Here is a 27,676-nt window from a genome sequence, read left to right as displayed (position 1 = left end):
AAGTGCATTATGCGAAAAATATCTAGATAAACCGTGACATTTGTAGCAACACAATAGTATTAGACTCATTGCCTACTACTTACTACTAAATGACAAAGAATTCTGTGATCACGCAAATATCTTATCCAAATAAATTACATTTACATATAAGTCAAAATACAATTACGTTAATGAACTAAAAATTAATTAAGTTTATGACAAGTAGACAAACGAAAATAAAATAGCATGATTATATCATATAAGGAAAGTGATTTTTTACACAACGACTATAATGTAATGACCCCTTATTTTTCATCTTTAATTATATTTATCTTTTGACAAATACTACTCCACATTCTAACGTTGTTTTGAATAAGATAGTACATTTATATTTAACATTTAAGTATAACTTTTTTCTCTTTAAAAAATAATTTTTTTACCGACTGTAGTTTCTCCTTTCAGGGGTTTTAGTGTAAAATTTTATTTTTTTTCAGGGTTTTTGGTAGGATAAAGAGTTGCTGCTAAAAATTTAATTTATGACAGGTAGACAGACGAAAAATTAAATTGCATTATCATATATTTCAAATAAGGAAAATGATTTTTTGACACAAGAATTCTATGCCAAAACACCATTATATTTTTTCCATAGTACTACTTAATATTATAGTTTTGACTAATAATGTTATTTTGGATAGTTATAAATCTCATTATGAAAATCAAATTACATTGAATATTCTTATTTTAAAAGATAAGTACATGTTTATTTAACATTCAAGTATTTTCTTTTCTATTTTATTATTAAAAAAAATTGTGATAGACTGTAATTTTTTTATTTTTTTTTCTCAAGGTTTTAGGGTATAATTTTCCCTTATTAGGGATTTTGGTAGCATAAAGTAGTACTCCTAAAAAGATTATTAGTTTAAATTATTATTTTGAAGAAACTTCTATGTGAAAGTAAAGATAACGTGTGCACGGAATTTTCTCGTGAATTACTAATATCTCTCTCTTTTAATTGTGGGCACTTGTCGATATATGAGAATTCTATTTTTCCCCTTTATATAAAATTAAAGTCTTCATGACTAAGTCCATGTTAATCTCCAATTCGTTACCGAGATTGCATAAAAAAGCATGACCTTTTAACAATAATTTATATGTAAATGTAACACCAAATATTTCGTTGTCAATCAATAAAAGAAAAAAGTCTTAAAAGATTTTTTTAGTCCCATTGAGATACAGTGGTCGAGAAAATGAGCAAACAACAAATAAGATTGTGACAATTCCATCTTACGACATAAATTTAAATAAATAAATTATCCATAACAATATAAAATAGGTACACGCTGACCACAAACAGAAGTAACAGGACCCAACTATTGTCCATTTATATACATATCATGTCAAGATTAAAAACAAAGTAAATAAAACAAATCAATTTGCAGAAAAGTTTAAAGAAAAAAAAAACTCCCTATGCGCTTATTCCATTAAAACCTTCATTCTACGACGAATTTGATACACATGACGTGCACTGATGATGACGAGGCACGGACACCCTTTGCCCCGGTCATTGTAGCACATGTGTCTCCTATTGCATAATGACTTGACGTCATCCTCACCTTCCTCCGAATTATCACCGACAGTCCGTCCAAGGTTCCAAATTAAACACGAGGATTATGCTCATTGCGAGATTTAACCCAACACCCTATCTTTCAAGAGGATTCGTGGCATGTCAAGCGAAAGGTTCTTTGCTTTGCATCGAATTAATCCAGAGGAGATTCTCTATATGCAACAAATGGATTTATAACATTTTGAAAGGAAAACTTGAATTCAAGAATTGATTTCTGTCACATGATTGCAGCATTTGTATAGTTCTAAAACATCTCTCACAGTTCAAACTAGTTCAACATAGATATAGTCCTCATCAATCAAACTTTTCAAGTATAAATAGCAGCAAAATTTACTATTGTTCTTAACCTCAACTCCTTTGCTCAAACGACTCTACAATCCCTCTGAGTTATTCACCTTCCTTGAATGGTGAAATCGAACGATATCCCAACAACAATCCATCTGTGCAAGATCTTGGACACCATATATATGTATCTTCTGCTCCTCATCCACACCATGCAGCACCATGTTCGTGCCTGGCAGTTGGCACGTCCCATTCAAGCTGCATTCATCGCACAATATCTTACAAATCAGTACTTATACAACTTCAATCCAGCTGCAAGCTTCGTTCTTCTTCACCCCTTTCCTTCTCATGGTGGTTCTCAACTTTGTAGCCTCTTTCCACCTTCCCGCATCAACATACACATTGGATAACAGAACATAAGCATTAACCGATTCAGGATCAATTGCTAATACTTCTTTGGCAACCTTTTCAGCCAGTTCCACATTCTTGTGGACTCGACAAGCAGACAACAACGTCAACCAAATTGCATCTGTTGGTTTGATATGCATCTTAATAAACTCATAAGCTTCATCCAATCTCCCTGCACGGCCAAGAAGATCCGAGACTGCTGCATAGTGCTCTATCCCTGGTGGAATAGCATAACCATGAGTCATCCTGTCAAAAAACATCCGAGCTTCATCCACCAATCCGCCATGGCTACAGGCCGTCAAAACAGCAAGGAAAGAACCAGAGTTTGGTTTCACCCCCTCCATCTCCATCTTCTTGAAGAAAGAAATGGCATCAAGGGCATGCCCGTTCAAGGCATATGCCATGATCATGGCTGTCCACGACACTGTGTCCTGAAACTCCATCTTGTCGAAAATCCACTTTGCAGTCTCTATGTTACCACATTTTGCATACATGTCCATCAGGGAGCTAGCAACAAAGATGTTATCATCAAAGCCCCGCCTAATAATGTGGCCGTGCAGCTCTTTACCCAAACATAGCCTCGTGAGATGGGCACAGGCTGGCATGATACTTGAAAATGAAAACGCCACGGGCTCAACGCCAGCCTTCAACATCTCCCTAAAATATCTCAATCCATCATCAAAACTTCCATTCTGAACACACACTGCTATCATGGAATTCCAAGAAACTCTGTCCTTTCGAGGAGGTAAACCAAATACCTTGTATGAATACTCCAACTGCATACAATTTGCATACATATCAATCAAACTACTACCAATAAACACATCTTTGTCATAACCATGCCTAACTGCATACCCATGAATCTCTTTTCCCTTCATCACATCCACGTGCTTTGCAAAGAGTGGAAGGATAGTAGATAAAGTGTAAGAGTCAGGCTTCAAGTTCCCCTGCCCCATATCCTTCAATGTCAACAAAGCTTCCGTATACATCCCATTTTGCACATGCCCTCCGATCACCGTGTTCCAAGATACAACATCTCTAACTGGCATTGTTTCGAAAACTTTCTCCACACTATTCTTCCTCCTCTCTAAAACACTACCAACAGCTACAATCTCCCCATCACTGCAATCCACATTACTTCTTCCCACACAATTTTTCAAACTCACATAATCATCAACAATCATCAACTCGTCACTAGCATTTTCATCACAACAGTTGAATTTCTCGACAACCTCTTCAAACTTCTCTTTACAATCTTGCATATAACTAGCTGAACTTACAGTCCTATTCAAACAATTATCGAACTGAAACGCCCATTTTGGTTCAGAACAACCATCAAACACGTTGTGTGCGCTCAAAGGCTCCAGCTTTACATACATATTCATGAGCGCATTACCCGTAAAAAGATCCGAATCCAAGCCGACCCTGATCACGCAGCAATGCACCGCTTCACCAAACCTCAAATCGCCCAAATGGGCGCACGTTTTCAGCAAAGAAGGGAACACGTTCCTATCCGGGAATTTCCCCGCGGCCCTCATTTTCTTGAAGAAAGCTACGGATTCTTCGAAATTTCCGTTGGAAGCGCAGCATCTGATGATTGATTTCCACGCCTTGCCCGGCGCTGGATAGCGGAAAGCGTTGAAGAGAGCGAGGCAGTCTCGTAAGAGGTTGAAGTTGGCGTAAACCGAGAGAATGATAGCAGATGATTTAGCAAAAAGAATGGCATTTCCTTGGCGTTTGACGATTTGGGCGTGGAGCTGTTTGGCTTGAGAGCTAGTTTTGATGACGGAAGGATTTCCCAAAATGTTTGCGATGGTTTTCATCGATTTTTTTGTCGCAGCAATTCCTCACTTCAACCTCAACACTTCAACTTCAGAGTTCAGATTTTCAGTGAAGATGTCTTTTCTTCCTTCTTTTAAATTTAAATCTATATATAGCTTTCGAAAAAATGAATTTTATGTATATTGTTATTCTGTAACTTTTTTATGATTACCACTAACTTTATTTTTGTCATTTTATTAACCATAATGTATTTCTTTATAGTATTTGCAATATTCGTGTATCAATTTTCAAAGATTTGTGTAAGTCTATGGCTACAAAACCGAAGATTATCTCTTTTCTGAAAGAGAGACAACAAGATTGAATTTCTTGAAATCGCAACTAGAAAAAGTAGCAATCTTTGCTTGCAAAAATCAGGCATTGTTTTAAGAGATGGTAAGTATAGCAGACTAGCGTGAATGATTTAAAGCTTAAGTGCCAAATCTAGAATTGCTAAGATAGGAGGATAGAGGCGGAAGCCATGGCCGGGTCTCTGAGAACTTTCAAGTGCAGTTTTTAGCTTTCACCAGCCACAACATTCTCCAGAGGCATTTCAGTCGTCTTCTCTCTCGGGAGGAAGACCACATGGCAAAAGTATTTTCTGCACGGAAGTTGGGAATTCGAAAGATATTAGCTTTGATACAAAAACCAAGCCACAAACAATTTCCAAAATATCAAACATATGAAGTACTAGATGTTCTAAAAGCTGCACCGTCTCCTGATTACTATTTTTCACCAGAAACAACAGGTGTTTAATGGGGAAGCTGACTATGGTTGTCTTGTTCAGTTAGGAGAGCAAACCTTCACCTCAACCACTAAGACTATAAGGTGGGTTGGGGGGGGGGGGGGACAAAGGGAGGTGATAGTGGCAGTCCAAAACTCTGTTTGTGCATGCAGTGCACTTGGGTTGTGGGTGGATGCAATATTGGCAGGCTTGGTGTTGAATGTGGCGCTCAACGGAGAGGGGAAGAGAAACTGAGGGTCCAAGGGAGGCAAGATACTTCTTCAAAGAAGTGACCCCTCAATCAGTTATAAAGCAAATAAACATTCTTTAAATCAAAAGAATTATAAGATCCTCAACCGGGGTTGGAGTGCCTCTCTCAGCCACCCAATCAATAGTTTTGGTGGTACCACTGACCCCTCACCCAATCCAAAAATCAGTCACCTGAACTGACTTTGGTTTGGGCAGATGAGCGGCTGGAGCCAAATATGAACAACTTTACAAGAATCTACTCTCATATATGCTGGCAGAATAAGACACTCAGCGAGAATGACGCAGGAAACCATTTAGCATAGATAATCATGTTAAAATAAAAAATACTATATAGTAGTATAACACCAATTTCTCAGACATGTCAAACCAACAACTTGTAAGCCAGATACTTTGTATAAGCGGTATTTTCATCAATCCATTGATTAATTGTAAGAATAAAACCAATCAAACATACCATCAATGACATTATTCATTCATTTCTGTTCATGCATATTGTACAATGACCAATTGAAGCCAAAACAATACAAAATGTGGCACACCCACCCATCTTCTTCAAAAACCTTCCACACCGAATCAAAATATATGTACTAGCACTACCAAGAAGTACTCGCAAAACATTGTAAATTTAGACCAGAAAACCTAACTCAAAGCTGAAAGGCCAAATAATGAAAAGATTGCACCAACCGACTCACATCTCATTGAATAATTTTCATAGACAATCAGTTAAACATTCACCATACAAATCTACAAAAACCAACCACCAAGTCCAAGAAATAAAGAAACTAAAGGAGGTTATAAAATAAAACTTGAAAAACTCAACAGGCCCAAAAAATTGAAATACCCTGCTTTCACCAGATGACTAAATTAACAACCAAAGACAAAACCAAACACCACAAAATAAAACAAAAAGATCCAGCGGAGGGTATACCTGCATGAAATTGTAGCGCTCTCTCCCAATGGATTCATTTTCAGCGACCGCAAAGTAGGCCAGAACCGGATAATGCCCGACGTACGAGGCATAGCTATCTCGGTGGATATTCACCGCCCATTCACTACAAGAGAAGCAATTTCCCCCAAAATTAACAACATTTAAGAAAAAAATAAGAGTTGATTCGTCGAAAACAATCGAGTCAAATAAGAAATCTTTCCTCAGGTTGTGGCTAGGGCACTTACAATCGAGTCAAGTCGGCGTGCCCTGTGCCGACATATTTAGCCTGCAAATGCTCGAGCTGCGAGTTGATATTAAACCTGTCGCTCGCCTACACCGATCAAAGCCACGCAAATTAGCATCCATCAAAGTTTGAATAACCCCAGAGATGGTGAATTTCGAAGGAAAGAACTAGGGTTTCAGTAAGGGTTTAAACTGTTTACCTGCATATTGATACTTGGATTGAGAGAGCTGAAGAAGAAAAGAGCGGTTTGATTTTGATTGTAATTTGTAAACTAGTATGTTTATAGATTTATAGAGAGAACTGATAAAAAGCGACTCTTGTAAACGCGCGTTTTATGTAAGCACATGAGTATTAGTAATATTATCTTTTTCTTGTTCTTGTTCTTTCCTTATCTAAGCAGGTGCATATTAATTTACTATGGCAATTTTTCTTATAAATCAATAATTTTGGAATCGTGAAACTTATTAATTTAAAGATACATCAATCTATCGATAAATTACTCGTGAAAACTTATTACCTTTATCATGGTAATTTGTCATTTCACAGTTGTTACAAAAATAGTTACCCTAGTAATTATTAGTTGTGATTTATTTTACTATACAGTATTTTAATTATATTTTTGTACTACTTAAATTATTATTATATACTCATATAATAATATTATTATTAATGTCAAATGCATAATTCACAATTTGCACAAATACAACATGCATTGATATACAATCGGTTAATGTGTCTAATTAAACACTATATGCCACTTACTAATAAAAAGCCTACTGACATTTAGTCCCTGTTACTTTTTTATATATTCAGAAAATGATACTGAAAAAATCAAAATTAGTATAAATTACAATAAAAACAAAAATATGAACACTATGATTTCCTAGTTTCGTTATACTTAGTGCAATCGCATGAGTATAATTTCTAGAACTCATGAGGTAGTACTAGTATGAACAACAGTCAACAAAGCAGCAAACAAAGCTTCATTTTTTTTTTCAAAATTGTAGTTTGTTCACATTGATCCTATGAACAATGAATTAGTTTCTACAGCTTGAAAATTCAAAAAGAATTACATCATCCTTTGTGAGAAGCAGTGAGGAGAAATATGTACAATGAGGGTATGATTTACACAAGCTGTTGCAGAATCAATTAAATATAGCTGGAAAACTGCCATCATCATGGCCACTTACAGTTGTTCAAGCGCATGAAGAAGGAAGACAACCCAAATGAAGCTATGCAGAAAATGCTTTACACCACTCCTTCACTCTGGTAGCTATCGAGCTCTAAAAATCGCGTTGTTTTGAGGTATCTGATTTAGGAGGTATCAGGTTTAGGAAACTTCCATTTGATGAAGACTGAGTGGATTCTGAGTCTGACTCCTCGCCTAATACGAGTAACAAGAAAATATAAGGGCAAGTACCAACAATATCTATAAACTAGCTGAGATGGAAAAGGATCATACTGAAAAGGGACTTCACAGTAGGTCTCTTAGGCTTAGTGTTCTTCTTCTTCAGTTCAACTGGTAGAAACACAGGCACATTGAAATCAGTCGATACTTGTTTAGTTCAAGAAACAGAAAAATATGGATTACCAAAAATAGACTAGCATATGGAAACAGATAATATGACACTTACCCATTCCTGGGACTTCATGATCATTCACGATTTCAAAGTTCTTGTAGGTGTATCCCATGAAGTTCACGTCCTTAGAAGAAAGCATCTGTGTAATAAAGAAATAAATATCAGATCTTGTTGCAGCATCAGAGACTTGTACAGCAATAAAATGACAAGCTTCACTAGATCGCTTTCCCAGACAATATCTTCTCTTTCTTTTCATGATATTGCGTTATTTTCAAGTCATGGTACAAAAAATGTGAGCCGTTCTGAGGTCAACCTTCGCATCTGTTGTTGGAAACCTTCACCGAAGCTAGCTCAATTTTCATTAAGCTTGTCACATTATTTTTCAAGGGCATATCACTGATGTATGGGCAGATATGTTCATATAGCTACAAGAACACATTGCTACATGAGGGATCTTGATCCATACCACAATCATAGACAGCATCAAACAAACAAAATACCATGCTCTCTTGAGTACCAAACCAGGTTTTCAATGATAATTTATGATTGCATATCACAACGAGAACGGTGGTAAAAAAAAGGTTAATAGCAGCATGTACACACCTTCCTCCAGGGGCCTGATTTTGCTGCTGAAGGGACTTGACTGTCAGCCTGCAAAAAAAACCAAATCGTAAGCAAGAATAATCGGAAAGCGGAAAGGAACAGACAAAGTTAATCTAGAAAGGGGGAAAACCTCTTCAAACTTTTCAAAGTTTTGGGTATCCAGTTCACCATTAACTTCAGGAATGAATGCAGCAGTCATTTGATATAATTTATCCCACTCAGTGCCTATGAACCACGGGTGAGCCTGAAAAGATGGTGAAACAGATAAATTGATGGTTCGTTACTATCACCATTTCAGAACATTTAGAACAGCAAAAAGATCACCTTGATTTCATCAGCACCTCTTGTACCAAGCCTTTGCTCTACATTACACAAGAGTTTACAGATAAGATCTTTAGCTTCTGGCGACAGTTTTGCCTCTTCTGGAAATTTCAAATGCGTTCTCCAGTTAACTATCTGCAGAAAGAGCAATACATACAGATTAAGGCAAGAATTTATAAAGTGCTGATCTCAGTTGTGCTAAAATCTGTTACCTTACAAATGAAAATTGGTAATCGTAATGTAATGTATAACCAAGTACAGTAATAAGTAAAAGGGTCTACAAGGAAGCTGCATGTAGAACAGCAAAGCAAATGAAAAAGAATCCTTCATTACCTTCCTACAGGTAGACATGGGCTCATCAGAATAAAATGGTGGATACCCGACAAGCATCTCATACATGATTGCCCCCAAAGACCACCTAAAAAATTGGGATATGGTGTGACAGTCTAAATCTGAAATATCACTATATCTTCTCAGATGAAAACAAAAACATTGAGAAACACATACCAATCACACTCCATTGCATATCCTTTTTTCAGCAGAACTTCTGGAGCAATGTAATCAGGTGTACCAACGGTTGAATAGGCCTACAGCAAAAATAAGGAAGAGATTGAACTCATCACATGCTGTCCTTACGACTGCCAACATTCTTCTAAGAAAGAATGTAATCTCATATAACAGTGCTGCCTATATCATCAAGGCACAATTTCAAGTTGATACACTAGGATATTATTATGCACTAGGCGAATATAAGTCCCTCTAAGCCACACACACACATGCATATATGTGTCTTTATATTCATCCTTGTCCACATGTTTGTTCAACACCTTGTAAGAAAATGTTATGCGCGTGCTTAAAGCAGACACAAACAAACAAAATGTGATTCCTGATTCCCATTGTCCTATCTTTTCTTCCTTTTCCTTTTTTAATAATAAAGTTGTGGGTATTAACTCTGAACAAATGAAGTTCACGAACTCTCATCATATCAGAATTAGAAGCTAAGTGTTGATTAGGTCAATAATGTAAAATTAAGAATTGGAACGAGTTGGAAAAATACAAGCATCCTCCTGTTCCGCTGCCAGTGTTGCAGTTGCTCCTGTTGAGTGCGCTTGGGTGCTGCAGGGCGCCCATCACTTTGAAGAGCTCCACTATAGTTTTTGCCTACAGTAAAATCCTTTTCTTGAATATTACTGCAATCCAGTGGCTTGCACAATCCAAAATCAGACAGCTTCATGTGTCCATATTTATCAAGAAGCAAGTTATCAGGCTTGATATCCCTGAAAAGAAAGAAGAAAGATCTGATATCAATTTGAAATAGTAGAGGACATCATTCAACTTGGACAATCAGTAAGTAAGACAAACCTATGAATATAATTGTGTTTGTGGATAGATTCAATTGCAAGAACTGTTTCTCCTACATAGAATCTGGCTTCATCTTCCGTTAATGTATCTTTACGCATCAGTAGAGTCATCATATCTCCACCAGGAAGGTATTCCATTATTAGATACAGATACTCTTCATCTTGGAAAGAGCAATAGAGTTTGACAATGCAGTTGCTGTCAACTTCTGCCAGTAAATTCCGTTCTGCTTTTACATGCTCAACCTAGAGATGGAGGCTGAGAGGAATAAGCACAATAGAGAAAATTCACACAGTTGTTATTTGTTTTGAATGAGAAATTAATTTACCTGGCCCCTACGAAGCATCTCGGACTTCTTAAGCTTTTTCATGGCGTAAACATGGCCAGTTTTCTTCTCCCTGCAGATTCTAACCTGAAGAGGACGATTGTTTTAGAAAAAGTTAGAGACACATATATGGAAAAAGCTTAACATGCAGCATAGGAAATCAGCATCAACTGCTATGACAAACTTCTATTCTACATGCCCATCAGTACAAGAACAAGAAAAAAAGTGCGATTAGTAACTGACCAATTCATATAATCTAAGCTGGCTTGCTTTAAACAAAATTTACTTCTACATTCAATGAATGAAATTGCATGGGCCTCAACCACAACCTGGAGGGAAGTCCTCCTTTTGAATGATGATTTATTGCCCATGTTGCAATCATTTACTATCAATTTCGGTACTAGAATCAATTGAGATATTTGCATATGCCAGCTTTACATGAAGATAAAAGGTAAGACTAGAAACATGTAGCCGTATCAACAAATATCATATCAAGGAGCTGATATGTTACTTAGTACTCAAGACCAAAAACAGAAAATTGTATCAAATCCACACGAGAGAGAGAAAGAAAGGACCTCCCCAAATGCACCCTTTCCAATCATGGTTAATGGCTCAAAATCATCAGCACCCATTTTATGCCTCTGAAGGCGCATATATTCTGTTTCCTTCTTCTCTAAGTACTTCAAAATGTTGTTTTGCTCTTCTGCGGAGACATCAGCATCAGCTAGTTTTTTCTCAAGCATATCACGTCTAAAAGAAAACAGAAAAAGTTTAATTCAGTATCTGCACCTGAAGTAAGACAAATCAACAGGAATGGCTTTGTTCAAAACAACCCCCAAAACAGAGAACGGGAGAAATTGCAAGAAATGAGATGCAGCTTTGGCATTAGTTAATTAAAATGCTCTTTTGGGGAACAGCAAACAGGAACCCATAGGTAAAGTAGAATTGAGGATCTGGCCAAATGGAAGGACAAGAAGCAAATTTTGTGGCGAAATATAGCATGAGGCGAAATTTGTCAAGTAAAATCCACAACAAAAGATAGAACAATGACATACCGCTCTCTCCTTTCCTGCAAGCTCTTCATTTGTTCCTTGTAATGCTTTTCAATATACTGCTTGGCTGCAGCTGCCTTCTGTTTAGTTGCATTTGAAGGTGTTTCCTCATTCAAATGTGCCTTCATACCTTCTTTTCCATTAGGCCTAGGCTCTGTCTTCTTGCTCGAAGTCTTATGCTTCTCCTTAGAATGGAGCTTAGAACACCAACGCCTAACTGCTTCCATCTACTTCGACTCCTCTTTTGTTGCCAAAACTCGGGTGAGGTGCGAATTTTCGGATGCTATAAATTTAGTGTCCTAAATAACATCCATCCTTCCACATCAAGCTTCCAGTACATTGGGAACGCTGCGTAAAGCAGAGAAATAATATGTAATAAATAAAAAAAGGTAGTCAATCTTCTTTCATGCCAAGAAACGCCTTTTTGGTCGTTAGCAAATCCAAAACTTCCATATCATGACTCTAATTAATTTTATACTATTCAAAATACATCCTTTCTGATCTCGTGTTGAATTCTCAACAATTTTCCTTGATTGGATAACAAACTTTTGCACTAACCTCCTACTTAGACTGCTCCAAACATAAACCCAAATGCCAAAAATAGAATTTTATAACAAACACACACACAAGGACAAGTCCAGGAAAAAAAAATTCGAGATCAAGGATAAGTCCAGAAATAAACTCATCCCTCAAATGGAGAAACAGAAAAAGAGAAAGGAAAAGCTACACAATCAAATAGCATATCTACATAACCTTAAAAAAAATAGAATCACTAAATGAGACAACAAATTTTCCATTTTTCCATATACAATCAAAACGGAAATGATCTTGTATTCTATTCGATGAGCCACATTATTGCTCATCCAATAACAAGATTCTCAAAATGAAGTAAACACTTCCAGAAAATCAAATTTTTTGAGCAAAATTCAAACTCTCGCATCACAATTGACCGTATCGAAGCGATCTATCAACAGCATTATCCCCAAAATCTCGTAACCAAAAGCGACGAACTAGTCAAATCACTCACCTGCAAAAAATTGAATCAGACAGCTTGTAGAACTGCGTCAACCGTCCAACCAGCAGCCAGAATCCATAAAAGCAGCTATCTATTAATGAGCTATAAATACCACCATAAAAATTTAAAAGCTCTGGACTCCAATAAAAAAAGCAGTGAATTTCCAAACCCTAGAATTATCTGCAGAGAGAGAAGCTAATCGAAGAAGAGGTTTGTAATGGAAGCTTTATGCTTTGGTGGCATCATTTCGCCATTAAAAGATGGAGAGAGGAGAGAGAGAAAGAGAAATCATTGTTTAATTTTAATTTTGTGATAAAACCATTTTCTTCATCACGATTTTGTTATTTAGGGGAAAGTGGAAACCTCTGTTTAACACTAATTGCAGTGGTTGGGTTTAACTGGAATTTGTCGCGCGTTTTTCGGCAAAAACGCGTTGTCTTTAAAAGATGCTTATTGCCAACTTTCTCCCTCAAAATTCACTCTCCTCTCTCCTCCTACACACATTTTCTAGCTTATCTTTGATTTTTATTTGATTTTGTATTTTTTATGAACGAAATGTTCACACAAAAAGTTGACAAATCTCAAAATTCACCAAAACAACACTTATAAGAATAAACAAAACAATGCAAACATTAAGTTCACCAAAAAAACCGTAAACAGGACAAACGAATGACGGACAATAAAAATATGCAAATAGAGGAAGATAAGTACATTCTATCACCACCGAAAAAATCACCAAGGACTAATCAATAAGACACAATCGAAAAACTAAGGTTGAGTGGGAAACATACTGGATTGGATATACTGAAACTTCTTACCAATAACAAAGTCTCCATTGGCCTTGATTTCACGTGTATTACAAAGTCACAACTCTTGTTTGAATTGTTTGACAAATATGTCTAGAATATTGATACGAGTAGGTAATATTAATGGCCCCTTGAACAATAGTAGACATTTTTTTCACGAAGGGGATTTATTAGTTGACATATTAGCATAGAAAATTGAAAGTTATAATTATTCATCTTAATAAGCTAGCATGAGTTTTAGCAGAGGACTCGATCTTTTACACTCAGAGCATACCTAACACTGCCAGGCCGGGCCGCAACTAGGGTCCGGCTCGGTCCTGGCGCGTTGGAGGGAGCATTTTGGCAGCTTGCGCCGCGCCTGGTGACGTAGTCGCGTCCCACCTAGCGTTGGAGGCACACGGGCCGTGCCCCAACGAGTCCCGACCCGACGATGGAGGTCCTTCGGGCCAGACCGCAAGCCCCAAAATTTTTATATAGTATATATTTTTTTATTTTTTTTGCCTATTTATATCTCATTTCTTCAACATTCTTCCACCAATTTCTCCATTTCTATCCTCTAAATTATTTCAATATGTGTGGTTGTCATGGAGTGGTTTAATAGCGACGGACGACAGATGAACGCGTTCGTCAACGACAACAACTGGTACCTACCGACATCGCCCAACCCAAATGCAGTGCCTAGATAGTTGTTCACCGTATTATATATTACGAGTAAAATATGTTGTAATTGTGAACAATGTAATTTAATAGTGTGGCCTGGATGGTGCCTGCAGGGTTAGAAGAGTTGTGGCCTGAGATTGAAATTTTGGGGAATGATGACATGGAGGGGACTTGGGGCTCGAATCCGTGCCGGGTTGTGGATGCTCTCGTAGATCTAAATGGGTATTATGGGGCATGCGAGTTGAATCATTATCATGTCATATAATGAAAGGATACGATAAATCCGAATTCAAACACAATACGATAAGAAAACTCTTCGTACAAACACGAAAAATGCGAACATGATACAATTTTAATTTGTGATGTCACAGCCTAATAAAGACACGACACGATAAAAACTTAATTTCAGAAATCTCAATAGTCATATAAGGCTTAAATTTTCAATGTTTAAAAACTAATACCCAAATAAACTTAACTAACAAACAAAAAGTTGCAATAATAATATTAGTGATAACTTATTACTACACGAAATCCGACACGACATTATTCCGTTTATGCGAGAACACCAATTTATTAATTTTGTGTGTATTCCTATACTACATTCATATGGTGTCCAAATTTCAAAGCCCCGTTTTGAACCCAAATATATTAAGTGCATGAACCAATATTCATCATGTACAAATTAATCATCAAATTAAAACCATGTTCATTCACAAATTAATCATCAAATTAAAACCATATTCATTGTTAAATAGATGTATCATCATCGACCAAACTATAAAATCGACGTTGTTCACACAAAATATATTAATGTACAAATTAATCCAAATCAGAAGTTAATTTTGGAATATTCTTACCGCTCTGTATACCAGTAGTAGTATTTTTTAATAAACAACTACTACCAAGTTCGTGTACGAAGGGACGTACATATTAGGTACACAATTGAAAAATATAATACTCAGGATTCAGATCTTGCATCTTTAACTAGGCAATTAATTTTTGGGAGTATATGATAATAAATCTGGGCATCTTGTTATTTTTCCGAGTGATGTTAAACAAGTTATATTATGACTACCACACATTTCTTAAAAAAAAAATAATGAGAATAATTCATTATTTTAAAAAATTAATTTCATAAAATAAAATTTTATATTTTAAACTATATGTAAGTTTTTTTCTTTTAATAAAATAAAATTAAAGAAATAGCCATTTAGGTTTTGCCTTTGAAAAGTTTTGATTGGAACAAAAATGGAAAATAAATTAATAGTCATGATCCATATTCAAAATTAGTGGGAAAGCGTAAGTAAATATCTTAGTATTAATTAAAATTATTATTAGTATGACTGGATAATTTTTTTAATTCCTTAGCCACCAATATATGGATTCCTGTGCATATACTTATTTTTCTGTTCACGATGTTCAATAAATAATTAACGTGATTTATTATTAATTAGCACAGATGTTTCCATTTGGGATTTGATTGTTGACTTTTTTATTAATTTATTCTCCATAACTGTCTATATTTCGTTTTGAAATAAAATGAAATAATTATAACTGACCATATTTTATCGAAATATCAAATCCGAGACTATCGATTTCCAGATGTCATTTTGCCACGTTATATAATTATTCATATTGTTTAAAAAATAACGCTATCTGCCCATTTAAGGGTAAGATATATTTATACAGTTATACCTAATACCGTAGTCCCATAAATTTCTGCAACTAATTCATATTCGATATCACTATCTAAATACATACTACAACTATAAACCAACTAGAGATAAATGCGTTTCTCAAAGGTAAATTACTACATCACATTATATAATTGACATAATATCATGGGAATTCATTTTGATCAATTGTTTTAAGCCAAATTTGTTTATCGCAAAGTATTATTTCTAGAAATTTACTACTATGATTTCTTGGAATGTGTTACAGAGGATGTGTTTGTTTAAAATTACTTATCTTATGTTTAAATATCAAATAAAGATAAGATTATTCGAACTTGAACATATTAATCAATTAAATTTAATTAACTAATTGACATAATAACTAAATTATCTAATTTTTACATAATAATTGAAATAAAATGTTTCAATTAACTTTTAATTGAGTAAATTATTATGATGTTACTAATAATATAATCAATACATTTAAAACTACAATAACATTTGCTTAATAAGCTAATAATGAAAAATATAATAATAATTGTATTATATGGTTCGTAATTTTAGTGAGTGTATCCACATTTTTTTAATAAGTTATTAATTGATAATATATTAGTAACAATAATAAATAATACAATAATTAATATACTTACCATATAAATTTATTAAAATTACCGTTTTCATTTGATAATTAGTAGTTTTTGTTACCATTAACTGAATTCTCATCATTATTATGAATAAAATGCATATAACTTAATCATAACTTCATATAATATTATATATGAACTCTAGATAATTTTGTATGTGATTTATAAACTCTGTATATTTATCTTTTACCATTTCATTATTTAATTGATATTTTTTATTTTGTATGAAGAAAATTCAGTAAGTATGCATGGGGTTGATACTAGTAAAAATAAAATACAAGTATTAAAAGAACATAAATTGTACTCAAATAAAAAATAGAACATTTAACAATCATAAATTTAGGATGCAAGATTGTACGTACGTTTGTTAATTACAAATCAACTTAATATTAACCCTAATAAATTATGCGCAAGGTCTGAAATTTTTAAATTGAGAAAGGTAAAAAAGGTGGCTACAAATTTGGTAGTAGAAAATTGCCCCACAACAAAGGGCACGTTACCCAAAATTAAGGCATATAAGAGGGGTCCATTAATAGACCTTTATTTGAACAAACAAATTAAAGAGCAAAAGGCATTCCACGGAGATTAGCTTTTGAAATCATGCCACTAATTGCGATTGATTCTAATTACCATTTCAATAATTAATTATAAAGTTGTAATTTATTATATTTCTTGTCTAGTCAAAAAGACTTTATTGCTAAAGTTCTTCACTCATATGTAGTTCACTGCTACTTTACTGAATAACGAACTTACCAATATAGTACTATGATTTCTAATCAACATAACCAAGCTTTTATTTGGGTTTAGAATTTATAAAGTTTAACAAAAAAAATTAATATGAGTTTTGAAATTTCGAATTGTACCTTTTACAATTTCAGTTGGTGAAATCTCATAAAAAATTAATGTGAGTTTCAAATTTTATTCACAAAATTATGCAATTTTGAAATAGTTCTATTATAATACTGTGAGATTAAAACTGGTCAAATAAATTCCTCAATAGAAAATGTAATTAATTTTTTAGTTAAATAATTAATTGGCCAGATTATATATAAGGCATGCTTTATTTGTTAAAGAGAGTATATAAATATTTGTTAGATTTTTCCAATATTTTAAGTTAATATTTATGAGGAAAAAATATTTGTAGAAGGGACCACATGTCATAGCATGTTACCAATGTTAAGGACAAATTCCCAATTGAGTGTTAGCATATGGATTCGAGTGGCATCGCATGTGCCCAAAATTTTATGAATCTCTCTTCCTCTTTCCTATTTTCCCTTATCAATTCTATAACTTAAAATACTTTATAGTACTATAATATAGTTGACACATATAATTTTTAATTAAAAATATAAAACAATTATACGAAGGCTAGTGAGCTGTGATAAGTCCAAGTGGTGACACGAATATGGCCAATTTTATGAATTTGTAGGTTGGCAAAACACGTGTGAACAAATAAATACATTCATGTAAATAAATATACCACTTAATACTATTTGTTAGCATTTTTCGCGAGCATTTCACTTGTTGTTAATATTTCTATTTATAATTATCGATATAATCAATTCACAAATGAAATACTACTAGAATCAAAGCCCACTTTTCACATTTTTATTTAATATTTGTATAATATATAAATATGATTGTCCTAATCACACTTTTTAGAATGCTTCGTCAAACGATAATATTTCATTTAGTCGATTTGTCACGTTTGTATTTAGAAGTTCTATTTGTTTCATTTTTATAAGTGGGTATAACACTTTACTAATTCAATTTAATTTGAATTTGTTGAAAGTAATCGTGGTGGTACATTTTCCCTACTTTATAGAAAGAGATAAATAATAATGGAGTATATTTTTATAATATAACAAGCGCAAATTTAGATTTGGGACATGGAGATTTAAAGAGAAAATAGATATGATGAATGAAATGATTCATGGGTCCCCCATCAAATAAATCAAACATGAATGGGGCAGCCTATTCATATGGAATGTTCTATAGTTCAAATGTGCAATGATTTTTGATCTAGAAAATAAAATAAAATAAAATGAAGATGTACATGTGATGGAGCCCAAAGTACTATCCATTATAAGGCCGTGTGTGTCTGGTTTGGAATATTTTAGGAAAAAATTTGTCGGATAATTCACACATAATGTACTCTCTCAATTCTTGTCCCCTATTTTTTTGTAAAAATAAAAGGTTGCAGAAATTGACTAACTAAACACAAACCACAAAATTATTTTTTCTCACATCATAAGTTGGAACTAGATCGATTAATGCCTTCAAAGAAAATCATCATCACTTTCATTGGATTTCATTTAGACAGGTTGTCCTTGTAGTTGTATATAAACATGTTATTCGTATATAGTACTAGTACAGTACTATTATCTTAGTGAAAACAGACTCAAATAATTAATTTTGCAAAATAAGCTAGAAATTAAAAACTCACAGAAATATGCTATTTATATACGAATTAATCTACATATATACTTAATGAGTTGAAATTATAATTTGACATATGAAGGGTTTGTGTAATTATCTCAAATGGAGATTCTCTAATAATAAGAAAATAAAAGAAAACAATAAAAATGAGGAAACGCGTAAATATAAATAATGACATAAATATTTGGCTAGTAAATTATTCTGAGTAGCATCTATGGTTCCCCAAAATCTTAATTTTACAATAACACAATAAATATTGCCTATAAATAAAATTACTTAATGCATAGTCCACTAAAGCATAAATTAGCACAAAAAGGGGCAAAAAGAAAAAGAAATGGAAGAGAAAAATGAATTTCCCTTTACTTCTTGGGGAAATGCTTCTTTAATCCCAAGAATATGTTGAACAAGTATAACAATAGCACATCAACCAACCACAGCAGCTTACTCTGCATCTCTGAAGCTCTCACTTGTCAGCCACAGCTTCTTCTGGATGATGAAAACGACCTCGTCTCCATCGTCCTGACTGGCCTCTCCAGTCGCCACTGCTTCCCAGTGCAGGGCGCCCAGATATTTCTTCACAAAGTCGATGACTGGCTGCCTGTCCCGGAAAATGGCAAATCCGGTGGGCCTTAGAATGCGGTCCATCTCAAGCAGTAGATCCTCGCCACTGCAACCCTTCTTCTCGATGTCTGAGAGTACATTCCATGCGTGGAGCAAATCATAGGTTCTTGGGTATGTAGAGAAGGCCTCACACCTGCAGTTTATTACACAAGTACTCAAATCATCAAATGTTACTAGATCACTAAGGAGAAGATCAAGCCGATCAAGCCTCGGTCGTACCAGTTATGAACTGAGCCGATCAAGCCTCTGTCGTAGACAATCTTAAGCGTTTTGGGTCCATCAACATCTACAACATTCATCACCCACACATCCTTGTCTTTCAAGGCAGCAGCAAAAGACCCCAAATTCGCTTTCATGTCCATCACATTCCTGATAGTGTCAGATGAGATCTTCGGGCTCAAGAGACTCCAGTAGTTGTCAACCCTCCGCCTCCATAGTTCCTATTTTCAATCAGAAAGGTAATATCAATATATTTGCCTGTATAACGAGTTCTAAGGATTCAAAAAATAGAGAAAGAATGTGACTGTTTACCATATCCTTCTCAAACATATCACTCGAATAGCCAAAATCAGCAAGGCGTGGAGGAGGAGTAGTTAATCGAGCAGGCCATGGTGCCAGTCCGCTACCTTTCGTTTTGTGATCATCTGATAACGGGAAACAGAATGTCATAAAGTTATATCAGATAAACTTTGCCAAAGGCAGAATGAATTTACTCAGTACGATGCTTACGGTCAGAATAAGGAGTAATGCATGCCTCCATCAGCACACTCCCGACAGCATCAGGGTCGTCATCAGAACGGCAGAGAGGCGGCTGAGTACCGGGTTCTCTCTCCAAATAGCAATCATTACTCAATGGCTTCTGCCAAATGACAGTTTGGTTTTTCTTAACCGCGATTCTCCAACACATGCGCTCGACTAGGGCACTCATCTCCTTCCATATTCTCAGATCCTCTTCGTCCTGAGCATAAGCTTCAGGGGACGAGTAGGCGAAATAGCCTCCTGGTCTAAGCACCCGATCTAATTCAAGGAGAAGGATCCCATCCCTCTGTAGCCAATCGATTCTACAACGAGAACAGTGAGCGAGTTCGAAAGACCTGCTTGGATAAGGAAGCCTCTTCGTCCCAAGAACACCTAGATATGCAGGTATCCCTCTCTCCAGAGCAAATTGGATTTGATTTTGGTGCACATCGTTAGGAGCAAGCGACATGGTAAGGATATCAGATGCAAGTAGGTAACCACCAAAACTTGCCACACCACATCCAACGTCAAAAACTGTGCGCAATCTTCCTTCATTGTTCAATACATTGTTTGAAAAGTTGAGCATCTGCCAAATGAAAGTATAATTACAAGTAAAAATGTGTGATAAATCGGCAAATGCAGTACTATTATTTTTACTTAATCGGGTTAGTTATGCAATTCTTGGCACTGCGATGGCGAGACACTTACATTTGCTAAGTGCGCAATATATTTATCTGCTCCGTAATGAAAGTGGGTGCCTCCTCCTGGAAAACGAATCTTATCGCCTTTAACAACCATCCAGTTCTGGTCCGACTTCTCGTGTGCAAGGTGAGTGTGAGGTATATTAGCTTTCCAAACCTCATCTCTGCTAGTTGGCCACTTAATCGGGACCTGTAGCTCCAAAAAAGGGTAAAAAGAATTAAAGAAACAAGCGAAACAATCAATTCACCAACTTTAATAAATAGCAAACTTCAAAATCAGTTCTATAAACCTAGAGCTCGAACACCTCACCTTGTACCCGGGAGGAGGAGGAATCAAACAATTGAATCGCCTCTCAGGTAACGGACAGTGCCTCTCATAGTGCTCCATTAATGATAGGTCCAGTTTCAATCTCATTTGGTAAATAAGATTTCTGTCCAGACAGGGAATCAACTCCGAATGGCGATCATCACAGACCTTAGAAACCAAACACAGTCAATTAGATACAATTCATGTATCATTTTTATGATGATAGACTAACTTGAAATGTGCTGTCTAAACACTTACAGGGAAGCTCCTGGGAGTGATACCATCCTCATTGTCATCTAGCCCAAACTTGGTTTCATCTTGCTTACTACCAAGATCGGAATCTTCATCTCCACCCAAGTAAGAAGACCCCAGCTTTCTCAAAGACCGGCTCCCATACTCTAACGCAGACTCCCCGGTATTCTTAGAGCCATGGTAGACATATAGAAAAACAAGAAACAGAGCCACAGCAAATATAATAGTCAACAACCGCTTCTTTTGTGCTCCATCTGGCCGTCCCCTCGACATTTATGTAGATTCACTAATACTTAGGCCTCCGCCTCTCCAACCACCCAAAGTTTTTTCCCTTTTTTCTTGTTGGGGTGAAACTACTACCTCAGGAATAGTCGTGTTACAGAGGCTTTTGAGTTTGTGAAGAAATACCACTCACAACTATTCAGTACAATATGGCCTGTGAAGAAACCTGTAACATCAATCGGCAGTTAGATAAATCTGACAAGTAAGAGGATCTAAATAATTCATCAAAATAAGCCAGGAAATTTAACAATAAAAACATTTGTCCACAATAATTTATGAGAAGAAATTGATTACTGTTCCTCCCATGGATGCTTAACTAAACAGAATAGAGTAAGCTCAATTAGGTACTACAAGTCTTAAAATACAGAGTTCACATAACAAATCTAGCAAAATATATTGCTAGTCGAGAGATATAACTGTTCGATTGTAATGCTTTTGTCGCCCTATAGCCACAACAAGACATCTATATAAACCGCAACCAAAAAAGCAAACATGATTTGAAGGTTAAGTACTACTAACACCGACTCAAATCACAAAGTGAGATTACAGCATAAGTATTACACTAAGTATTTGAAGATGAAAAATCATGAGATTATCATAGAACAACCAATCTCGATTACAGGAAGTCAGGAACCAAGTATCTCAGCAACTAGATTCCCAGTTAAATGAAACTTTTTCTTGCAGAATGAAAATTTGCAGAAACAAATATTCAGATTCAGTTATCGATAAATGTAGCATATCATTGCCTATTTCGATGAATCATCACAAGCAAGATAGTAGTACATGATTTCTGAAGATACCACACTTAAATCAATCCATTTACAAAAAGCAAAGCTTCCATACTTTTATTTTAAATCCACGCATCAAAATCGAATCTTTCTCCACAAAATAACCGAGAATAACAGCTCAATCGAGACAGATCTACGAAAACGAAACCTCGAATCCCCATCCAATTACATGATGCATTAACAGAAGTCACATTGCAATTAAAAAACATTAATAACTTTCCGTAGGAACGAACAGATACATCAATCATCCAAATCTTTCAATTAATTGTAAACATACGCCAAAAGTAGAAAACGGATCAGGATAGCAAATTGCTTACCGAATCGAAAATATTGAGGCCGGCGGATCTGAGTTAGATTGGAGATATAATTAGAGTACAAATCAATTGTTTATCCATCCAATAGAGGTGAGTGAGTGAAGATAGAGCTAAAGCTGCCGTCTTTATATTATGATGATTGGAAACAATTGTAAATCTCAGGAGAGAGAGAGAGAGAGAGAGAGTTAATGAAATGGGTTAGATCTGATATGAAATTCTGTGATTTTTTATTTTTTTACTGTGTGAGTTTTTTCCTTTATTTGGAGGGGAAAAAGTGAAACTTTTATTTTTGTGTGGGCCTTAATTCAATTTATAGTATTCTTAATTGGAAAATACTAGAAATTTCATAAATATCTAGGTCGAAACTTAAAATAGAAACTAAAATGTCATTTTTTTGTTCCTAAAAAAGTCTCAGTTTCTTTTTTACTATTGGTCTAATAATACGTTATAATATAAATAAGATTCACAATATAATTTTTCGCATGATAGCTATACGGAGTATTCAACAATATTTACTCATTTGCAATACTTTTTGCCAGTAATTTGATTTGTTTTTTATAATATGGACTCAAATATAAGTTTATCAGATTAATTTTGCGTGACAAACACAACGGGAAAATATTAAAAATTTAAAACGCAAAAGGAGTCATTATTTAGATCTGTAAATTGACATTAATAAACATGTCTATTCAAAGTTCAAACTATCTGCAATTTGAAGGGAAATATAATGAAAACCCTACCGCCATAATTAATGTGCTTCTGGAACAAATAAATGAAAATAAAATGTTCAACTTAATCCATCTCAAACAACAATGATTGTAATCTGCCTACATATGCAATTAATTAGGTGCATATTAATAGGACATAATAATAAATCAATAGTCTCCAAGTGGAAATTTCGTATTTACCTTGACCTACAAAAAATAATTATACTAGAATTAAGAGAATTATGAGTAATGTGGTAATCATGAATTGGGCAAGCCATTATTTTGAGACGAACGAATTAAATGCAAGCTGTTAAATTTGATGAGGTAAATGGGTATTAATTAGTTGGTTATTGTGAATAATAATTAAATAAAAGAAATAATGGGCGTCACGCGGTGGTATTGGACAAAAGCAAGAAAGAGAATCATGCTGTCGGTAGCTTCTCTTGAGCTGGACTGATGCCGACATTTCTATTGGGCCTATTCACATCTTATTGGGCTTATTCATATCTTATTGGACCTAAGCCCAATTTCACTTCAGTGACAGCAAATTCTTCTAAGTTAGCTGTATCAAAATTTAAATGGGATGATAGGTATTAGCCCAATTGATAGGATTGTTTCTTCGATATAATAAGTAATCATTTCATTTATTGATATTACTACACAACTTATTAATCTCTCAAAGCATTAAAACAAATATATTGAGTTACATAAAATATAGAAATCAAACAAACATCGTTATTGATTCACTCTATCCCTAGAAAATTAAACTAAACCAAGAATAAGAAATAACATGATCAAAACCGTAAAGGTACGTAGAATACTTGCTTGAAGAATCTATCTAAACCATTTACTTGAATCGCTCCTCGGAGTTTCTCCAAATGAAGAACTTGATGAAAATATGATGGAATAATTTATCCTTATGGATCATGATAATACATCATAGAGAAACATAGTAGTTCATTGGATGATTATTTATCAGTATAAGCTCATACTATATTTTATGTCGTAGGAGATTGAGTGTCTAAAGACAAGTAAATCCTCAAAAATTACGAATTTTCTCCTTTGATCCACTTCGACAAAACTCTATGCGCTGCGGGATTCGCGTGATGAAGTCCTCTAGCCTCATGTTTAGTTCTGTTTCTAACAGTTTTCGCTTTTTGTAAAATTGACACAACTTTTCTACAGAACTTCATTAAGGCGCGCAAGATATATATGCGAAACTCTATTACGAGGATAGAGAGACTTGTGTCCATTAAAAACTGATTGAAAATTATTGTTATTTTAGGCCTTTTGTTTAAAATCCTATAAACTCATCCAATGAATTGTATAGAACCACACAAACTACGAGTCTACCAGAGATAAATTAGAGACCAAGATAAATGAAGAAACATAGGTCATTGTTCAATCAAGACATAAATAAAATCATCGAATGAATTGGAAGTAGCTTTGACAAAGAATGAAATGAGACTTACTAACACACTCTAGCAAACACTTATTTAATGGAGTAGTACTCTTGTTTATTTTAACCAAGTATAAAATGTCCTCCGATCTCCATCTAAGTAATAACTCCTTATTTAGTGTAACGATCTCCATCTAAGTAATAACTCCTTATTTTGTTACACTAATGTGTCAAATATTTAATTATTCAACACTGTAGTAGTTATTGTATTTTAATTACAGTCTTGGCGTAAATACATATAAAACGATCAAAACGCTTGATAGTGAAATGCGTGGCAAATAATGGTGAAAAACCAAGCAAGCAAGAAAATTTGGGATCTCTGGCGCGGACAAGACCGGACAAGGGGGCGTATGGTCCACGTCAACATAGACAACACGGCATTGTGACCGCCGATCTCTCCACGTGGCGTAATCTGACGAGGCTGCGGTACTAACGTTGAAACTGGGCCGACAGAGTGACGGTGGCCCACGTGCGATGAGCAGGCCCATGGGCCCCACTAGAGCTCTTTATGTCAAGTCAGCTCACAACTGAGAGTTTTGGACTGGTGAGTGAATTCAGAGGGATTCTCGTACCCCTTTCGTTTTTAGATATATGAACCTCTATTTTCCTTTTCCTTTTTCTTTCTCTTTCTCTTTTCCTTTATTTTGATGTTTTTTCTGTTTTGTGATTTTTATGTTTCACTTTTCCTTTTTTTTTGATGAGGGTGGGAAAGTTTATGAAAATGACAACCTAGCATTATAGGGATAGCAAATATGTATACGCTACTTTACTTTATAGTAAAAGAAATTGGAATTGAGAGTTGTTGGTTTAAGATTTGGTCCAGCTTGGGGTGAAGTCATTTCGAGGGATCGGGTTCTAAAATAGTGATTTGATTAAATTATTTAGGATTAATAGACTATAAGTTGTAAGGAATTTGAAAATAATGTTTTTAATTATGACTTAAATGTTAAAGTACCCTTGGAATAGACAAATTGTAATTTGATCCTTTTCCTTATGAAAGATGAATATAAAATCATGCTTTGGTGCTATATGATTCCAATGCCAAGAGGAGAAAAATCAAAGAAATCTTAATTTCTTAACAACTTAATTTAATATCCAAATTAAAACGAATGGTAAAAATAGTATTTCCGGTGGTTTATATGAGATCTAGAAGCCTAATTGTTGAAAAAGAAACAATTACTACTATAATTGAAATGAAATTTGAAAAGTAGTAAAATGTTAATTTTTTCATTCAAATGATGTGTGAGGGTGAAAATCTATTATGCATCAAAATTACTTGTCCAATGTAGTTCTGAATTTGATTTCTCAGTTGTCCCGCAAGTCCCATTCGAACGTCAATCCATTCCGAGACTGTGATTTTTTCAGCTTTGTTAGCTATCATTTTACTATATAGTAGGAGTATTACATCCAAATCGCAGCACAAATGAAAATCAGGCATGCTGCAGGACGCAGGTTGCTGGATTATCCATTTGATCAAAACAGGGAATGGACAAAATGTGTTTGTGCATGTACTATGTAAATATTTCACTAAGATCATGATGTTGGAATTAGTTAATCAATTATTCAAGCATAAGTGAATTAATATAGATCGGTTTACCATTAACGACACAAACAAACTGGCAAATATATAATAAAATTTTGATAATGCAAATCAAATCCCACTAAGTGTGTGGGACAGCTACTATTACAAATTAGAGAGAATACAATGTTAAAAAAAATAAATTATGATTTGACATTATATTTTCGTTGGCTTAATAATAAAAATTTAAAAATTACAGGGAAAAAGGTTTTTCAATGGAGTCACTAGATATTTAGCGAAATACTAATAAGAACCATTTATTTTCTATCTTATCAATAATATGCAACTGAACTTAAATAAATGATTTGAGAGAGTCGTTTCTTGAAGTTGAAGTATTTCGCTTCGTACAATTAGGGTTTATTAAAAACCCTAATTAATTTCCCTTTTACAATTTACGAATTCATCTTTGTGCAGTTAAACACATCAAAATTTGTGCTTGCGTGATCACGAGATAAAGTCGTAATTTTGGAAATCAAAATAAAGTCCGTTTGAACCATATTCATCTTGTGACGTGATCATGTATTTCAAACTCGCATAAGATGCATGCACTTGTGATATAATCATAGTATACAATTCATATTATGATGGCATAAACAGATATAATCAATTCCGAATAAATACTACTACTACTATAATTTATGAAGAATCGTAACATTTATAATTGTGGCATTTTGTGATGGACAACTATTTTTGAATATATGACAAAATATATAGTGGTATATAACAAAGTTTACCTCTATTTTCACATGTAACAAAACTATACTACAAACGTTATTAAATTTTATCATAATAGATGTAACTAAGTTTATGACACTATTCATGGTCTCGTATACAACTGTGTTTACGAACATTACATACCTAGTTTGAATGAAATCTCCATTTCAACAATTAAATCATTAGTTCTTATCCTGTTTTATTGTTTATTCCGAAATTGTGGGCACCAATTAAATAATAAAGGGTGGATGTGGCTCACGGACGATACACACATTTTTACTTTGTTAAAGCTGAGCTGAACCAATCATTTAGAATAAAACTTATAAACTAATCCAAATTGTATTTAGAGATTGATAATACCAGCTAGCTTCTATAGTAGTAGTATTACAATTAGGATAGCTACCCTAGCTACCCTAATTTTAGTTATGCATGGATAAAATAAACTTGATCAAAAGCACAT

General features: G+C 34.6%; 4 protein-coding genes across 4 annotated transcripts; all 4 read right to left on the bottom strand.

Annotated features, from left to right (window-relative positions):
- Positions 1 to 1,336: 1,336 nt before the first annotated feature.
- LOC125192694 (Tetratricopeptide repeat (TPR)-like superfamily protein) lies at positions 1,337 to 4,335 on the bottom strand. The gene has a single exon (XM_048090322.2). The coding sequence runs from the start codon at positions 4,114 to 4,116 to the stop codon at positions 2,179 to 2,181; it is 1,938 nt and encodes a 645-aa protein (XP_047946279.1). The 5' UTR covers positions 4,117 to 4,335; the 3' UTR covers positions 1,337 to 2,178.
- Positions 4,336 to 4,432: 97 nt separating this feature from the next.
- On the bottom strand, positions 4,433 to 6,599 carry LOC125192697 (uncharacterized protein At4g14342-like). The gene is made up of 4 exons (XM_048090324.2): positions 6,477 to 6,599; positions 6,279 to 6,364; positions 6,034 to 6,157; positions 4,433 to 4,712 (listed from the first exon to the last, which is right to left on the bottom strand). The coding sequence occupies exons 1-4, from the start codon at positions 6,480 to 6,482 to the stop codon at positions 4,665 to 4,667; spliced, it is 264 nt and encodes an 87-aa protein (XP_047946281.1). The 5' UTR covers positions 6,483 to 6,599; the 3' UTR covers positions 4,433 to 4,664.
- A 644-nt stretch (positions 6,600 to 7,243) lies between these two features.
- LOC125192696 (uncharacterized) lies at positions 7,244 to 12,915 on the bottom strand. Its single transcript, XM_048090323.2, has 14 exons — positions 12,545 to 12,915; positions 11,521 to 11,865; positions 11,041 to 11,215; positions 10,469 to 10,552; positions 10,144 to 10,385; positions 9,839 to 10,058; positions 9,289 to 9,368; positions 9,115 to 9,199; positions 8,785 to 8,916; positions 8,591 to 8,704; positions 8,461 to 8,508; positions 7,912 to 7,996; positions 7,740 to 7,796; positions 7,244 to 7,661 (listed from the first exon to the last, which is right to left on the bottom strand). The coding sequence occupies exons 2-14, from the start codon at positions 11,742 to 11,744 to the stop codon at positions 7,561 to 7,563; spliced, it is 1,647 nt and encodes a 548-aa protein (XP_047946280.1). The 5' UTR covers positions 11,745 to 11,865; positions 12,545 to 12,915; the 3' UTR covers positions 7,244 to 7,560.
- Positions 12,916 to 18,901: 5,986 nt separating this feature from the next.
- LOC125195870 (putative methyltransferase PMT3) lies at positions 18,902 to 22,951 on the bottom strand. The gene is made up of 8 exons (XM_048094136.2): positions 22,761 to 22,951; positions 21,380 to 21,821; positions 21,125 to 21,289; positions 20,822 to 21,004; positions 20,105 to 20,699; positions 19,907 to 20,019; positions 19,595 to 19,815; positions 18,902 to 19,508 (listed from the first exon to the last, which is right to left on the bottom strand). The coding sequence occupies exons 2-8, from the start codon at positions 21,644 to 21,646 to the stop codon at positions 19,196 to 19,198; spliced, it is 1,857 nt and encodes a 618-aa protein (XP_047950093.1). The 5' UTR covers positions 21,647 to 21,821; positions 22,761 to 22,951; the 3' UTR covers positions 18,902 to 19,195.
- Between the last annotated feature and the right edge of the window lie 4,725 nt (positions 22,952 to 27,676).

The sequence above is a fragment of the Salvia hispanica genome, chromosome 4 (assembly GCF_029641045.1).
Source record: "Salvia hispanica isolate PSC_SH4W2 chromosome 4, Shi_PSC_v1, whole genome shotgun sequence".
In the NCBI taxonomy this organism is placed as follows: Eukaryota; Viridiplantae; Streptophyta; class Magnoliopsida; order Lamiales; family Lamiaceae; genus Salvia; species Salvia hispanica.
This window is presented reverse-complemented; position numbering and strand designations above follow the sequence as displayed.

What these genes read in the sequence shown, in the direction of transcription:
- LOC125192694 (XM_048090322.2), bottom strand. Translation starts at nt 4,116, where the DNA reads ATGAAAACCATCGCAAACATTTTGGGAAATCCTTCCGTCATCAAAACT.
- LOC125192696 (XM_048090323.2), bottom strand. Translation starts at nt 11,744, where the DNA reads ATGGAAGCAGTTAGGCGTTGGTGTTCTAAGCTCCATTCTAAGGAGAAG. An exon ending in AAACACAATTATATTCATAG is followed by an intron (nt 10,059 to 10,143) that starts GTTTGTCTTACT and finishes CTTTCTTTTCAG; the next exon opens with GGATATCAAGCCTGATAACT. An exon ending in CCATGTCTACCTGTAGGAAG is followed by an intron (nt 8,917 to 9,114) that starts GTAATGAAGGAT and finishes CTCTTTCTGCAG; the next exon opens with ATAGTTAACTGGAGAACGCA.
- LOC125192697 (XM_048090324.2), bottom strand. An exon ending in CACGCCGACTTGACTCGATT is followed by an intron (nt 6,158 to 6,278) that starts GTAAGTGCCCTA and finishes CTTCTCTTGTAG; the next exon opens with TGAATGGGCGGTGAATATCC. An exon ending in AGCGCTACAATTTCATGCAG is followed by an intron (nt 4,713 to 6,033) that starts GTATACCCTCCG and finishes ACTTCCGTGCAG; the next exon opens with AAAATACTTTTGCCATGTGG.
- LOC125195870 (XM_048094136.2), bottom strand. Translation starts at nt 21,646, where the DNA reads ATGTCGAGGGGACGGCCAGATGGAGCACAAAAGAAGCGGTTGTTGACT. An exon ending in CTCCTCCTCCCGGGTACAAG is followed by an intron (nt 21,005 to 21,124) that starts GTGAGGTGTTCG and finishes TTGGAGCTACAG; the next exon opens with GTCCCGATTAAGTGGCCAAC. An exon ending in ATATTGCGCACTTAGCAAAT is followed by an intron (nt 20,700 to 20,821) that starts GTAAGTGTCTCG and finishes TTCATTTGGCAG; the next exon opens with ATGCTCAACTTTTCAAACAA.